Source organism: Daktulosphaira vitifoliae, unplaced genomic scaffold, assembly GCF_025091365.1.
Source record: "Daktulosphaira vitifoliae isolate Bord-2020 unplaced genomic scaffold, ASM2509136v1 Scaffold_3, whole genome shotgun sequence".
NCBI classification, from domain to species: domain Eukaryota; kingdom Metazoa; phylum Arthropoda; class Insecta; order Hemiptera; family Phylloxeridae; genus Daktulosphaira; species Daktulosphaira vitifoliae.
In genome coordinates this window covers 40,651,902-40,668,898 of record NW_026099574.1, presented here as the reverse complement: position 1 = coordinate 40,668,898, position 16,997 = coordinate 40,651,902, and the positions used below count along the sequence as shown (strand labels likewise).

At 24.6% G+C, this 16,997-nt stretch overlaps 2 protein-coding genes across 2 annotated transcripts; both read left to right on the top strand.

Moving 5' to 3' along the window:
- Nucleotides 1-79: 79 nt before the first annotated feature.
- LOC126900224 (vesicle transport protein SFT2B) lies at nucleotides 80-5,951 on the top strand. The gene is made up of 4 exons (XM_050675767.1): nucleotides 80-400; nucleotides 2,230-2,408; nucleotides 2,481-2,598; nucleotides 5,170-5,951. The coding sequence occupies exons 1-4, from the start codon at nucleotides 329-331 to the stop codon at nucleotides 5,296-5,298; spliced, it is 498 nt and encodes a 165-aa protein (XP_050531724.1). The 5' UTR covers nucleotides 80-328; the 3' UTR covers nucleotides 5,299-5,951.
- A 4,162-nt stretch (nucleotides 5,952-10,113) lies between these two features.
- Nucleotides 10,114-16,997, top strand: LOC126900916 (importin subunit alpha-1-like). The gene is made up of 10 exons (XM_050676950.1): nucleotides 10,114-10,334; nucleotides 12,403-12,491; nucleotides 12,571-12,742; nucleotides 12,815-12,968; nucleotides 13,030-13,424; nucleotides 13,479-13,654; nucleotides 13,761-13,943; nucleotides 15,348-15,530; nucleotides 15,594-15,743; nucleotides 16,620-16,997. The coding sequence occupies exons 2-10, from the start codon at nucleotides 12,420-12,422 to the stop codon at nucleotides 16,716-16,718; spliced, it is 1,584 nt and encodes a 527-aa protein (XP_050532907.1). The 5' UTR covers nucleotides 10,114-10,334; nucleotides 12,403-12,419; the 3' UTR covers nucleotides 16,719-16,997.

The following is a 16,997-nucleotide window of genomic DNA, read 5'->3' as shown; positions in this document are numbered from 1 at the left end:
ATCTCTTATCGACTAACTATGATAACTACAAAAAACACTACCCTATCAATTTTTAACTTTTTTTTAAAAAAACAACATTCACTTGTCATTTGACATACTTTAAAATTTAGATTGTACTTATTAATCATTTTTATTTATTATTGACATGATTTTTTAATGTTTCAATTTTAATATTATCTTAAAGTGAATAAAATTTTTTTTAATGAAAGTGAAGTTTGATTTAATTATCAATATAACTAAGTTTTTTATAGGATTACATTATAAATTAACAATTTCATAAGTTAATTATTTATAGCTTTTAACTTTTTTATTAAGATCATTAACATCAATGGATAAGCTACGTAAAGCATTAAGTGGACAAGAAAGTCCTGATAATGATAGTTCAACTGGAATTTTACCGGTAAAAACCATATGTATAATAAAAAAAGAGTTAATAGCAATTTTGTAGTCTCCAAAGCCATATTATCCATTTGGCACAATAATCATAGGCATGCTCAAAATTAAACATCTGGTAGTACCTAAAAAAAAATACTAGTAGTCCAGTATTCAAACTTGGTTTACTTATTCCTTATCATCAAAAAATAATGATCAAAAAAATAATTCTCAATTTTTGTGTGAATGTCGACTGAGATTAAAATAGACAAAATTGTCATTTTTCATATCTCTTCTGAGATCAGCTCTTATAAAAATATGTATACTTAAATTTTACTATATTCCATAAAAATTTTCAGTAGTATACAGACATTGTCAACAATCCCTGTATGTATGCTTATGATTATAGGCATTGCCTAGAGATTATGAAAATAGAGCTCTTTGAAGACCTTTTATTTTATTTACCACTCATGTTAATATTGTTATGATAAATGTTTTTTTCAATAAGAACCTATATATGGTTTAACTCGGTCCTAAATGTTTTTAATTATATATAATTGTTAACATTAAAAAAACAACTCCTTATTATCTAGTAAACTATTTTTATTTATTAATTGTATAGCTTGATGCATAAAATGAGAGTTTGAGCAATCTTTAAGTAAATTGAATGTTTCAAATAAAATTTGAATGTTTACTAATACATCAATAAGATGTATCAAATTCTATCATACTTATATTTTATTAATTTTTAAAATTTAATTATTATTTAAGTCTGGTGGTTACCATACATTTCAATGTTAGCAAACACTATGTTCCTTAATATAGAAGGCAAGTGAGAAATTATTATATTTAGTGATTCTCCAGTACACACCTGTCTAATCTAAAAATAAAAATGCTTAATGGTTGTCATTAAACAATTTAACAGTTGAAAAAAAAAATTATAGTTATGCCCTATATGGTCTCAAAAAAATCTTTACCATTATCTGACATGCCATGGGTTTGTTTTTTTTTTTATAAAAAATGTCTCCTCTTTGGTGGTCATTGGCCCTGTGGTTAGTTTTACATAAAAAAAGAAGTATACATAAAATATACATAAATATGTTTGGGTTAGATGTTGAATATAAAAACTTTAAAAATGTTTTGACAGTTATTAATTTTTTTTATAAAATTTTAACATTTTATAATTTAATTAAGTAAAACTAAAAAATATTAAAAATATTTTTTAGTTTTTTAAATTAATAATATTTTTAATATAGTTTTAATTTTACTTAATTAATTAGCCACAAGTGATCAATTTTTATTATATTTTATAATTTGTTGATTTTAATGAATGTCAGTATTTTGAGGATATTTTGTGCATTATTGTTAAGGCATTCTTCAAGACTGTTTTTCTTAGTTTGATATTTTGTTAAGCATAATATTCATTTCTCAAAGTATTAATCATGATTTTGTTTATCTCTCTTTAAAGATCTGCTTTGGAGTATAAATTTAAAAGTTCTGCTGTATTATTTTTGATAGCTTATTTTTCTACTAAGTCTACTCGTACATTTACATCAATATCTACTAACTAGGGATCCTGATTTTGTCTTATCTAGTTAAAAATTAGATTTTTAAAATAGTGTTCTTGAAATAATTATTTTAGAATAGTTTAAAATTTTGTAATATTAACCATCATTTTTACCCACTTATATAGTTATTACTGCACATATTCACTAATTGGTAGTGTCATTAGATTTATTAATATTAAATAAGGCAATTGTACCCTGTGAAATAAAAAAAACTTCAATTAAATTTTTTATATAAAACAATTTTTTGAAATGTTTCTTTATTAATTAAAGATAACTAATGAATTTTTAGAATGTAAATCAAATGTCATCATTGGAATGGTCTACACGTATTAAAGGATTCATTGTGTGTTTTGTGATTGGAATACTATTTTCATTATTAGGAGCAACAGCGTTAGTTTTGCCTTTACATAAAAAAATGGCTGTGTTTGGTATATTTTACACATTAGGAAACATAACATCACTTCTAAGGTAGTTTATATTTCTTTAATTATTAATAATTATTTATAATTCTTATATTTAAATTATAAATTGTATTTTTAGTACGTGTTTCTTGATGGGCCCCCTAAAACAAATTAAAAAAATGTTTTCATCTACCAGAGTTGTTGCTACTATAATTGCTTTAGCTATGATTGTTTTAACATTAGTAGCAGCTATAGGAGTAAGTATTTTTTTAAATATTTTATAGGAGTAGTAAAGGTTTTTTACAATCCTATAAAAATGATTAAAAAATTATAACAACAAGAAGTTATCAAAATGATATTGTTACCTGGTTTATAGCATTATTGTGTCTTAGATAATTTATTTTATATTTAATGACTATTCAGTCAATTCTTGCCAATTTCTACTACATTTTCTCTAACCAAAATTTGTAAAATAGTAGTTTTCTTAGTATAACTCAGTCAAATTTTTTACTGTAACCATTTTTAACCTTAATTATTAGAGGAATTGAGCTATAGAAATATTCTCAGTCATTTTTTCTCAAAGTTATTTTGAATTATACATTCCAGCTCTTTTTCTTCATATTTGTTTGATATAATCTAACTATCTCAATATATTATTTCAGCTTTTATTTACTATTAACCCCAATATTTTACACTGGTGCCAAAATTAAAAAAAACCCTGTACAGTGGTGATCACTGTGCTAGATTTGATGTTAATCACATTCTCAGTGATTAACATCGTAATCATAAAAAAACACTTTGATGCAAATCTGTTAAATTGTTTGTTGAAATAATGCATATTAAAGTTAAATAACCAACTATTAAATATAATGCAATTTTTTTTATCAAAATTGCAACTTTTTTTACTTTTTTCTATGTAATACTATAGTACATTATAAAATCTTCTAAATTATAGATTTCTAAAGTCTAATAAATCGAACCAATTTCTTTCAAAAATGTGTCAAAAGATCACAAATTGTATCTAGTCAAAGATATTCTTCCTCTTCTTTATCTCAATTACTTTGGATAAGCCACCCTTATCCTAAAATTCCACTTGATACTGTTTCCCACATCATCTACATACACATCAGCCGTCCTCATATCATATTCAATAACATCCCTCCATTTCTTTTTTTATCTTTTTCTATTTCTTCTCCCCTTAATATTCATTTCCATAACTGTTCTTACAGTTTGTGATTTATCTCTCCTCATAACATGACCAAACTATCTTATATGATTGTTCCTTATCCTATCTTCTCTAATGATTCCACTTATTCATCTAAGCATTCTCATCTCTGCCCTATTCTCTTATCAACCACCTAACACTCTAGACCATACATCATAATTGGTTTCACTACAGTTTTATAGAATTTACCTTTTAGCCTCATTGAAATTTTTTTATCGCATAACACACCAGATGCTTCTTTCCACATCAACCATCCGTATTTAATCCTGTGTCTTTCATGCTCGTCAATACCATCATTCTTCTATACAACTGATCCTAAACACTTAATACTTACCACCACTCCTATTACGTCCTCACTTATCGTCACTAATCACCTCACTTCACCTACCTAGTATTCTCCTTTGTCAAACTCGTACTCTATATACTATGTCTTATTCCTACTTATTCTTAAGCCTTTTTCTTCAAGAGCTGATCCCACACCTCTAGCCTTTGATTAAATTCCTCCTTACTCTTTCCTATTAACAACTAGAAAACAACATGCACCACGGCACCTTCTTCTTGTATTTCTCTAGTAATTTCATCCATCTTAATGTAGAATGTGGGTGTACTCCTACTCTTATCCTAAAATCTCTTATTACCCCTTCCCCTCTTTTTACCCTGGTACAAGTGCCATCATCATTCATATCCTCTATTATATTAATGTACCTCTTTAGGATACTCTTTCTCATTAATGTTCACTTTAAAACCTCTCTTGATACCCTATTATATACTCTCTCCAAATCTATAAATACCATACACAACTTTTTCTTCTTTTCCCTATACTTTTTTATTAGTTGTCTTACACAAATAATTGGTTCCATCTTTAACTTTCTAGACAAGAAACCAAACTAGTTCTTTGTTACTGATATTTTTCCTCTTATTCTTCTGATATTTTTCCTTCTAATTGGATTTCATTAAAAGATCTTTCAGTCACCTTATGCCAACACCGCCTAATATTTTCCATATTTCTACTGGTATTTCATTTGATCTTACTGCTTTATTCTTTTTCATTGATGCAATAGCTTCTCAACACCTTTTTCTCGCCAATTAAATCTACCAGTACTTCGTTCTATGAGATATTCTCTAATGTCTTTCTCGGATGCTCATCAATCAGTAAGTTTTCAAAATATTCATCCACATCGTCATTGCTTGTTAGCACCCTCTTATTTATGAGCGCAACTAAAGCAAAAATGTAGGGGGTGCTGAACTTATGTAATGCTCATAAATTAACTGGGGCCCCGTCTCCCACAAAACACAATAGTTTTTAATTCATGTATTTAACGTGGTATTTTTAAATGTACATAAAAGAACATACATTTTATAGCAAAGTTAATTCCATGAATTCTCATTTATAGCATTTCATTTAATATCTTTTGTTGGTATAAACCATAGGATATTACTAGATGATATAAATTTCGGATTCGCCTTATCATCATATTTTTGGTAAATAAAAAAATAACCACATAAAATTTTTAAATTACCAGAAAAATGTTTTTCACTTTATATATTTACTGTCAGCTAGTGATAATAAAAATTTATGAAATAATAAAAATGTTTTTTTCAGATGAAAAATGCGCCACTGACTTTTCTCTGTATTATTTTTCAATTTCTGGCATTAACATGGTATTCATTGTCATATATCCCATATGCAAGAGAAGCAATAAAAAGTTCTATGTCAACAATTATGGCATAATTTTTTATTTATAGTAAAACCACATTTGTTTCATATATTAATCTTATTTTTTTAATTTAAGAAATATTCCTATGTGAGTTATTAAAACAACTGATATATTTTTATATTTTCAGTATATTTTTGTTTTATTCTTTACACTACTTGATTATCAATTAAGATCTGAAAAATATATACTTAATATAATTTAAAAAAATTGTATGCCTCTGGTGTAGTTATAAATTTAAGTGTACATATTTTTGTATACTTTTTTTAAAATTATATTTTGATAATTTTTTAAAGTTAATATTCATTTATATTACATTATATTGAATAACAATATTTAAAACTTATTATGACTGTTATGGAGGAATGTCTTTATGATGTTATTGGTTATATAACTATGTTTAGCTAATAATTATCAATTACTTAAATATTTGAGTTAATAATACATGTATTTACTTAAGCAGGGTTTAAATGTTTTAATATTTTATCTTAATTGATAATCCAAGCTCATACTTTGGTCAATTGTTGTTTTACATATTTTCTATAAGATTGAATATAAAAAATATAACAAAATTTTTTTATTGGTATTCGAATTATGTGTATTATAATATAAAATTATTACAAAATATGTTATTTTTTTACTATACATTTTTTAATTCTACAAAACAGTGTAATTTATATCATATGCAGGAATAATTATAATAGTAATAAAGTTCAATATTATTTTAGTACAAAATAATTATTCTAATTGTAAGTCAGAATTATTGTGTTATGATCATTTTTAGTTTTGCGAATAAATTAAATATTATTCAAAAATAAAGAAAATGTAAGTTTCTATAGTAAATCTTGCTATCATACAGATTAAATGTTATATTACTAGTTATATTATAAATATAGTGTTATTTTCGTAAATTTTTATTGTACAGTAGTTTTTATTATACCACATTTCATTAAGATAAAATTTTACTCAAAGGTACACGTAGAACTGTTACAGAATTCAGCTGTTCTATAGTTTTGGCTGCTTTACATGTTAATAAGAAACAGCCAGATCTGTAGAATAATTGATAAATGTACGTTTCCTCTATTTAATTAAGACTTGATATCTATTAAAGCTCTAACACTTAGCCATCCTGCTGAATAATTTTATCAATTTTTTTACATTATTGTTTGTTGAAGACGTCCTAGAACGATCATCGTCTAAAAAGTTTTCCCTCCGACTACAAAACCGTTAGTGCATCTGAAATAATATTTTATATTAATACATTTTTGTATTCAACATTTTTTCGGAAATAATGTGAAACGTACATTAATTATAAGACAAATAAATATAAAAAAATTAATCAAAATCTTCAATATATATAGTATTGCTAGATAAGTGTCTTAATCATATTTTAATAATCATTATGTAGATGACAATAATTTAGGTTTTATTTAGAAAATTGTTACTTTATTTAACCGTTTATAAAACCGTTGCCAAGGGTCCAAATATAAGTCAAATTGACACTGGTATATAGACGTCGGACAGGAGCGTTGTTAGGATTTTGTTTTGGTAGATTAAAATGGATATGTATTAGAAATTTTTTAATTATCCATGTAAAGATATTATCTTCACCATAAAATTATTTTTGTCGTGAGGGGATTTATCCCTTTCCGTGGAAACTCCCATGGACTATTTAGCCAGACTTCCATTTAACATGAGGTCTTATCCTTCAAAGCCTCTGAGTAATCCTATATTATATTAGAATTATTTTACGAATATTATTCGTAAGAATTTAAATATCTATATGTATAAGATCCAGGCTGTTTTGACAAATTTTTTGACTATTAATTCACTGAATATATTTGATTATTTCTTTATTAAAATAATTTTTACAGTATTAGATTGATATTTGATGAAGACACATCAACTCCTATTTCCTTAATTATATCCTAATTAGTAGTTTTTAGATTTAAAAATATAATTTATGAATAAATATTTATTATAGGAATTTAATATAGTATGAAATTAATATTTAATAATTTAATATTGTAATTTTTACAGAGAAATAATAAAAAATGATAACGTAGTATATTTTTTAGTTATATAACAAACATGCATAAAAATTATAGGAATTGATGCAATACTTTATGAAAAAATTTTTTTTTACTTTTGAATAAATACATTGATTTATCGGAATCAAAAATATACTTTTCTAAATCAACTTCGCACTGTTTTCAAATCTAAAATTAGACTTTATCTATCACTTTAAAGTTTTGTTATTATTATTAATTATTAAAAAATGAGTATTTACATATAAAAATAACCGAGAATTATATCAAAAAATACCATATTTTTGAATACGGTAGCCATAAAGTTCGACATTTTTTGCCATAGTTAAGTAATTGACATAAACCTTAATTTAAGTTATTTATAAAAGTGTCTGTATTTCCGGAACACTTCCAAATATTTAGTTGAAAAAGTTAATTTTTTGTAAAAAAATTGTCATTTTGAAACTCTTCCTGTGGGCTGATAAAGGGTCAAATGTTAACAAAAATATATCAAATTATAGGTAAATACCTAAGGTATCTATAAAAAATAAAATTATAATGATTCGGTCATTTTTAAAAAAGTTATGGCAGTTTAAGAAAAAAAAATTGAAAAAATGTAACACGGCCGCCGGGGATTGACGGCCGGTTATAGAAAGTGTACCGGAAATCATGTGAAAAAAAGAGGCACGGTACGGGATTAGAACCCCCGACCCAAGGCGTGTCAAATGTCAAAAATTAGCGATTTATAAATTTGTAATTTTTTTGGAGATTTCCCCCATTTACGTGAAGGAGGGTAATGTTTTCGACTAAATACGATTTGTCATCTTTTGACGTATCGTTGAATGAAATCGGTTCGGTGAGAGCTGAGATTGAGTGGTAACAGATAAAAAATAAATTGTTATGTAAATTTTGTTACNAATTTTTTTAAAAATGCATCATAGTAAAATTAATACCTTCTCAGCTTTGCATCGATGCTAAAATAAATATATCTAAAATAAACCAAAATTAGTTAATTGAAAAATCCTAGACACCCAATTTAGGTGTTTTACTTTTTACTCAGTCAGTTGAACATAACGGTGCGATATGCAATGTTGCTATTTTCAAAGAACATGTAATTAATAGTTAATAGTTAAATTTTGATATTTTTTATAATATTGTTTCTACTCTCTCCCTTAAAATTTTAACCTATGCATACTACCTAACTGTAATAGTAAATATGATGATTGCGAATATTTTTAAACACTAGGAAAAATATTTAAAGAGGTATAACAAATAAAAGACTATTTAAAAAACTAATAACCTATAATTAATATTTTAAAACTTCTATAGAATGATTTATGTTTATAGGCCAGTCAACGAAGGAGTAATTTTGACGAATNTATTTATAAATTAGAAAATATTTTCCCATTTAGGAAAATTTTGGAGTTCAATGAATTGTTATATCTTTTACTTACTTATAACAAGATATCTTATATTTTCAATATTTTATGCCGCAAAAATATAGTAAAAAAACGGTAGCACAGTGGGGTCGAGGCACAGTATAGACGTGGCATAGATGAGATAAGTATAGATGATATCTGACAGTGATTAAAATCACTATCATAAGAAACGCTTCGATGCAAATCTGTAGATAGTGTTTCCTTTAGAGAAATTGGTGAAATATTTTAAAAGCAACATGAACTCTTATTTCTTTAATTATATCCTGATTAGTAGTTCTTTGATTTTAAAATATAATATATGAATAAATACTAATTATAGTTTTTAAATTTAGTATGAAATTGTGAGGCCAGCTATGATGTATNAAACCCAACTAAACGCTAAATTGTACATTCCCAAACAACAATTATATTATGTCAATCCCATTCTAAATTTTGATAGAATATATCTTTAACAAAAGTACAATTTTCTTAATCTTCAATCTTTATTTCTATTGAATTTGTACGCCATTGACCTTTGCAATGTTCACGTATAATAGAACATTTAAGACCTGTTTTTCAGCAGCCACAATTTTTACCACCTCCAGCACCTGACTAAAGGCCGTTTTATTACAATTATCTTTATTATTAGCAGAAATTCCGGTGGCAATTGACATAATATAATTGTTGTTTGGGAATGTACAATTTAGCGTTTAGTTGGGTTTAAACAATATAGCGTCAAATCAATTACCTACTATATCGGTTGTATCTTAATATACACTACACTTTAATGATACTATAAATAAATAAACTCATACATACACACATATGCATTTATAACATTGTGTCTAATGTAAGTGTAACATGATAAAAAGTAACCGTAAAATGAAAAAAATTGGAAAATAAATTTTAGTACTCATATTAAATGTAATGTAACTCGAAAAATATTTGTTTAAATGAAAAAATATAAGATATCTTTTTTGTTTAAAATTGTTTTTTAAATAACTTTTGTACGAAACTTTTTTTTGTAAGTTAAATATTTTTTGAGAAAATTAATAAAGCTCATATTTTTTAACTTTTGCGAGGCTGTAAAAAAAAAAGCTCAAGTCCAATCGATGAGGACTTTTAGTATGTCATTACATACATATCTTAATTCAACTTTAAAAAAAAAAATTTGGTTGGGAATTTTTTCCGACATTCGTCAAAATTACTCCTTCGTTGACTGGCCTATAAACATAAATCATTCTATAGAAGTTTTAAAATATTAATTATAGNTATACTGATGTAATCTTGTAGACTCGTATCATTGATAATAGGCAATAAAAAATAGTACTAAATATAAATAAAACGGGTATTCCGTTTGTATCTATTTGTTTCCCATAGTAATTCAGTTACATTCGTTGTCAATTGTTTATCTGGGAATATCGCACATTTCCCGTGTATTACGACGAATTTAAACCATATTTGGTCGTTTAACCGTGACAATATTACACTAATATTTAATTAAATTGTAGCCACTTTTAATTGACAATATAAGTAATATTTAAATTTACCTAGAATTATTGTCAAATACTTAAAGAAAAAAAATTTTGTCAATAGCTGCAGTATAATGTAAGTATGATTAACTATTAAAACCATTGAAATGTTTAATAATGAGTATTGTAAATATGTATTCATTATGTTGTTCCTCAACCATAAAAATTTAATCAAATAATGATTTTAATAATCAAAAGTTTTGAACTATACTTAACATTAAGTTTTCAATTTGTTTTTAAAATAGAAATCATTTTTATTGTACTTGTGTGTATATATATATATGTATATATATTTGTAATATATTATACCTCTAGTATATTCTTAATTAAAAAAATAATAAATCTTATATTGTTTTGTATTCTAAAACTAATATATAAATTTGTCATTAATAATAATTATTGTTCTATTATTATATTAGAGTTAAATTTTATGTGGTTAAAATGAATTACCTCAAATATATATTAGGTAGCTTATATTTTATCATTTATTTTACATAAATAATTGCATATATTATTTATACCTAAACAGTGATTTTATGTATCTGTATTTTGACAATATTCTAAGACAAAGGAAAACTGATTAACTTTAAAAATTTTTTTTTTATTTTAATCATTATTTAGTATATGTATTTGAAGTCTAAATTCTTTTTTTTTAGAAATTATAAATAAAATTTGATCAAAATCTTATTTTACTAATAAAGCAGATATGTTGCAACTGTTAAAGTACAATTTTATGATTATTAAAGGAAAAAATTGTTAAATCCACAAAAAACTTTCATTAATGGTGGAATTAACAATTTGGCATTGTTCTTTATTTTTGAAAGACAAGTTATTTTTTTTTTTTAATATATAAGAAAGTTGCAATCCTTGAATTTTAAATGAAGACATATTATGCCTAATTTTTTAATATTAAAAATTAATAAATTGTCTTCCATAAAAGAAATACTGCTTATTTAAAAATTTTTTTTAAAATTTACCAGAGATAAAACTATATTAACAAAAAATTTTAATATAATTGTCTATAAAAAAAAATTCAAACTCAATTCTTTTTAACATTACATTTTTTTAGTATAGAAAACATTTAATTAAAATAAATAAAGAATAGTATGTTATTCAAAGTAACTATACTAAAATTTTTTTATCATAGTTAATTTTACATTTATTAGTTCAACTATAAGGAAAAATTATGTGATTCTGGTTCTACATGCTACTTATATTTTTAAATATTTCAAATATATTGTTAGCTATAACTTTAATTAAAAAACTTTATAAAAAACCTTTAATTGTAAATGTAATACTAAAATGTAATCTCTTCATTTGAAGTAGGGTTGACTTTATGACTAGTAAAAATCTATTTCTGCTAATCAACTAGATTTTACATGTTAAAATCTGTAGAAAGTTTTTAATTATTTTACTTTACAATTAATCATACTATCAGTCTTCTATTTTTTTTAATTTTAAGATTAACATGTTAATCATATTTTATAATATATGAAATTAAGGTATTAAAAATGTAAAGTTAAGTTATTATTTATAAATTATTAAGTTTTATAGTTAACTAAGATAAGTTAGATAATAAAAAAATTTGCTATCCAAAGGTAAGATCATTTTTTTTTTTTTTTTTTAAGATGTACATTCAACTATCTACCATAAAAGTATAGTAAGGAAATTTATTTTTTAACATCTAATAATATTACTAAAAAACTTAAATAGCTACCACATAATTTTGTTATTGTTGCTTAAGACATTGACAGTCCAATACTTTCACATAGTACAATTTATATATTTTATTAATTATTTAAAATTTATTAGGAAAAATTCATTTTATTTCAATGTATTATACTAAATAGTCTATTAACCACAATTAATAAATACTTAATTAACTTCAAACTTTTCAATTGTGTTAGGAAGCCTTGAAATTAAGTTAAACAAAAACTTTCATAAAATAATATTCTAATGTACTAAAAGACCGTGTTGTGTAGTACAATTTAAAATTTATATATAGATTTTTATTTTAACCAAATTATGACTGGTCAAAATTTGGTCAATTGAACAAAGAGATTTTGTGCTCATCCTACTTTTAAATATTCATGTTGTTATTTATTATAAGTTTATTATTTTATAAATGATTATTGTATTCCTAGATATTAAGTCAGTCAAAATGCCAGTGAGAAAAACTGTTAATAATAGTCGTAGTTTTGATGTTTTTCAAGACCGAACTAAATATTATGAGGTATAATGTTATACTTATTATTGTTATTATAAAATTACTTCTAGAATGGTAATCAAATTAATCAGCAATATTTTTATAGGAACTTCGTCGAAAACGTAATGATGTAACAGTTGAATTGCGTAAAAGTAAACGAGATGAACAAATGGCCAAACGCAGAAATATGGATACATTAGCAATTATTAGTAATGATCATGATGATATAATAGAACCTAATATTGATTATGAGATGACCATGGATAACATTAAAGAAGGTAAATTTTATGATAATATTAATTTTTAAGAATATATAATATATAATACATATTTAAAAATGATATATTTAGGGCTATTATCTTCTTCTACTGTACATCAATTAAACTGTTTAAAGTATGCTCGTAAAATGTTGAGCTCTCGTAAATCTGCACCTATAGACGATTTTATACAAGCTGGTATTTTACCAATGTTGACAGAATTTTTAACACATAAGTATAATAATAAGTAAGTAAATATTTTTTTAAATATTTTTTTAATAAATTATTTTATATATTTTATATTTTAGAACTGACTTTCAATATGAATGTGCATGGATATTAACTAATATTGCATCTGGATCATCAGACAATACTTTATCTATTATTAAAATAGGTGCTATTCCTTTATTAGTTGATTTGTTAAAGTCACCTGATGTTCGTGTAATGGAACAAGCTGTTTGGGCCCTTGGTAATATTGCTGGTGATGGACCTGAACCACGAGATGAAGTTTTATCTCATGGAATCGTACCTGTTTTGAATAGTCTATTAAGGAGTACAACTGAGGTTACAGCACAACAAAATATTGTTTGGACTCTATCTAATCTTTGCCGTAGCAAAAATCCTCCACCTAATTTCAATGCGTTACTTCCAAGTATTCCATTACTAGTTGAAATGTTACATCACAATGATTCCCAAGTTATTTGTAAGTTGGGCAAAATTAGTATAAGTTTATTTTTATTAATAATTGGAATTTTAGCTAATGCTTGTTGGGCTTTATCTTACTTAACTGATGGAAGTAATGAAAAAATTCAAGTCATAATTGAGGCAGGAACATTAAGTGCCATTATGAAATACCTGGAAGTTGATGATACATCAATACTTATACCTGCTTTACGTGTTGTGGGTAATGTAGTATCAGGAAATGATGTACAAGTATGCGATTTGTAATATATGTATAAACACAATTCTAATACTATCTAGAAAAAGTTTCTAAGTCATATTATAATATTGGTTTGCATTAAAACTTTTATATTTTTAGACAAAACATGCATTGGATCACGGTGTATTAAGATACCTTCAACATTTATTAACTCATAAGCGTATTCCTGTTGTGAAGGATGCAGCATGGTTATTATCTAATGTTATGGCTGGAAGTGTAGATCAGATTCAAGCTGCTATTGATCATCAACTATTGCCAATTTTATCAAATGTTTTGAGACGTGTTCGTAATGATTAATTTTATAATATAAATTGACTAAAACTATTCAGCAAACAAAATTTGAAAATTTATGTTTTCTTATTTTAAATAATCTTTTAATTATATAGTGTTCATAAAGTAAAGAAACAGATCATTTTTTATGAGAACTATAGTAACCAATTTTCTTTACATTTTAAACAGATTATTATGCATTGAATTGATTTAATCACAGCTTAGTATGTGTATTTATTTCAAACGATTACTCTACTTAATATACAAAGTGTGTTCAGAAAATAACGGAAATTTAAAATTTTTCGTTGGTTTGGAGAGTCCGATTATGAAAAATTTTGGTTCAGTGATAGCCACAAAAGTTGGACGTGTTTTTGTGAGCTTAACAATTTTCGTTTGTTAAAAAAATTTGATTCATTTTTTTTTAACAAAAGTCAACAAAACTACTATACGCCATCGAAACTAAGGCTCAACTGTCCTAGTAGAGGCATTCTAGATCACCGAGACTAAAAAAGGCTTGATAAGTGCAATCAAACGTGAAGATTATGCTCACTGTCTTCTTCGATTTTAAAGGCATAGTGTATCATGAATTCTTACCAAGAGGTCAAACAGTCAATAAGAAATACTACCTACAAGTTCAACACCGTTTGCGTGAAGCAATCCATAAAAACGTCAGAAATAATGGCAAAACAATTCATGGCTTTGCACCACGATAATGCACCTGCTGATACTTCATTGCTTGTTTGTGAATTTTTTATCAAAATCAATACTGTAATGATGCCACAGACTCTATATACCTCAGACATGACTCCGTGTGACTTTCTATTTCCCAAAATAAAGAAAACCTTAAAAGGCCGTTGTTTTACAAGTATAAATAACATTAAAAGCGTATTGCTGAATGAGTTGAAGGCTATTCCAAAGATCGAGTTTGAGAAGAGTTTGAAAGATTGGAAGAAACGTAGGCATAAGTGCATTATAACAAATAGGGAATTATTTGAAGGAGATAACATTAATGTAGATGAATAGATAAATATTTTTTTCAAAAAACGAAAATTCATGTTATTTTCTGAACACACATCGTATATGTTTTATATGAGTATATGAATGAGTTTCAATTGTAGATATGGATGGTTTTTGTAAGAGGATAATCACATTAATTTTTGTTATTTTTAACTTATTTAGTGTTTTATTGAAAAATTTCCACTGTATTTAGTGGCACCAATACTTTTTGTATAAGTAGTTTAGTTACTATTTTGCTGTGATTTAATGTACAGAATTCCTATTACTAATAGTAAATTGAACATGTGTTGAATTTTTGGTGTTCTGGAAATTTTTTTTGTCTTTTGTAAAGTACAATAAATGTTGTCATGCACTCGTATAAAAATTAAAAAAAAAAAAATAATTGATTTTTAATTTTAGGGAGATATTAAAGTTCAAAAAGAGGCTGCATGGGCAATTAACAACTTATTTAGTGGTGGAACTGTAGCACAGAAAGCACAGCTCATTGATCTAGGTATTTTGGAACCCTATTGTGGGTTATTACTTTCACCAGATATGAGAATGGTTGAAATTATTTTAGAAGGAATTAATCAACTATTAGAGGTATCTTAATTTGGATATAAGATATTAATTTTTGATTTTCTATGGCAATTATTTGTATTATAGAAAGCTAGTGAAGATGGAACTCAAGGAAAAATTTGTATATTAATTGAAGAAGCTTGTGGCTTAGATCATTTAGAGGCTTTACAAAACCATACTTCACAAAAAATATATGAAATGGCATATGCTATTGTAGAAAAATATTTCCAAGGAGAGGTTAAATACTTTTTTTTAATTATTACATTTATTAATGATTTAGTTTAATTTTTAAAACTAACTTTTAAGCTAACATAGTATATTAGAATCCTTTAATATGCCTATAAGTTTTTTTTGAATGTGAATTTGGAAAATTTTCTGATTGATATATCTGCATTATATATATATATATAATTAATAATAATAATAATAATAATGTAAAGCCATATAAATACTAATAATTAGAACTCAAATTAGTTTGACTGTTTGGAATTAACAAAACTTATAGTAAGAGAAGAAATAATTTCTTATGTTATCAAAAATTGTAAAAAGTAATTTTATTATCAATAATTTAAAATTTTTACATTATCAGGGAGAAAACTTATACATATTTAAGATATGTAGTTAACAAGTATAAAATCACAAAGATGTACATGACAACTGTGTCATCATTAGTGTTCTAAGGGTTTAGATTAATGAACATTTAAGAAGTTTTAAAAATAAAAAAGTAACAATATATTATTATAGTATATCTCCAAGAACTGAATATTTATTTACAGATTATTAAAAAATTGAAAGTTTAAAAATAATTTAAAATATAAATAATTACTAAAAATTTTATAGATGGGAGGCTAATAAATTTAAAAAAAAATAATAATAATGTAATTAATTATTATTTTCAAACTGCATTGAAAAAATTTGTGCTACTAGTAAAAAATATGTTACTAAGAATATGTAGTGTTTTTTTTTTTTTACAAATTTTAGTTTTAATTAATGTTTTCAATTTTCAAACAATATTAGCAACAAGTGATATATAAGTTTTATTGATAAAATATTATGATCTCTATCAATTTGTTTTATGTAAAATAAGAAAATTAATTTTAAATAAAAATTTAGGATGAAGTTCATGGATTTGATGATCGTGAAATAATGTCATTAGAAATGAATAGTCCAAATTCAATGTTTACGTTTGACAATCTGACCCATAATGTTTGAAAATGGTCAAATTTTACTTAATGAAATTATTTTAAATTTTATTAAAATTATATTTTATAAACTAAACCATTTTTTAAATTATATTTATGTTTTGTTGTATGTGAAGTTATATATCTAATTATTTATTTATTAACTTGTGAAATGATGATTTTTTGATATATGTATGAGAATTAATTTAATTGTATAATTCACTTTTTAAATATCTAATTTTCTTATTAATAAATTTGATATATATTTGAAAAAAAAAGTATTTATTATAATTTTTTCATTTTTTTGTTA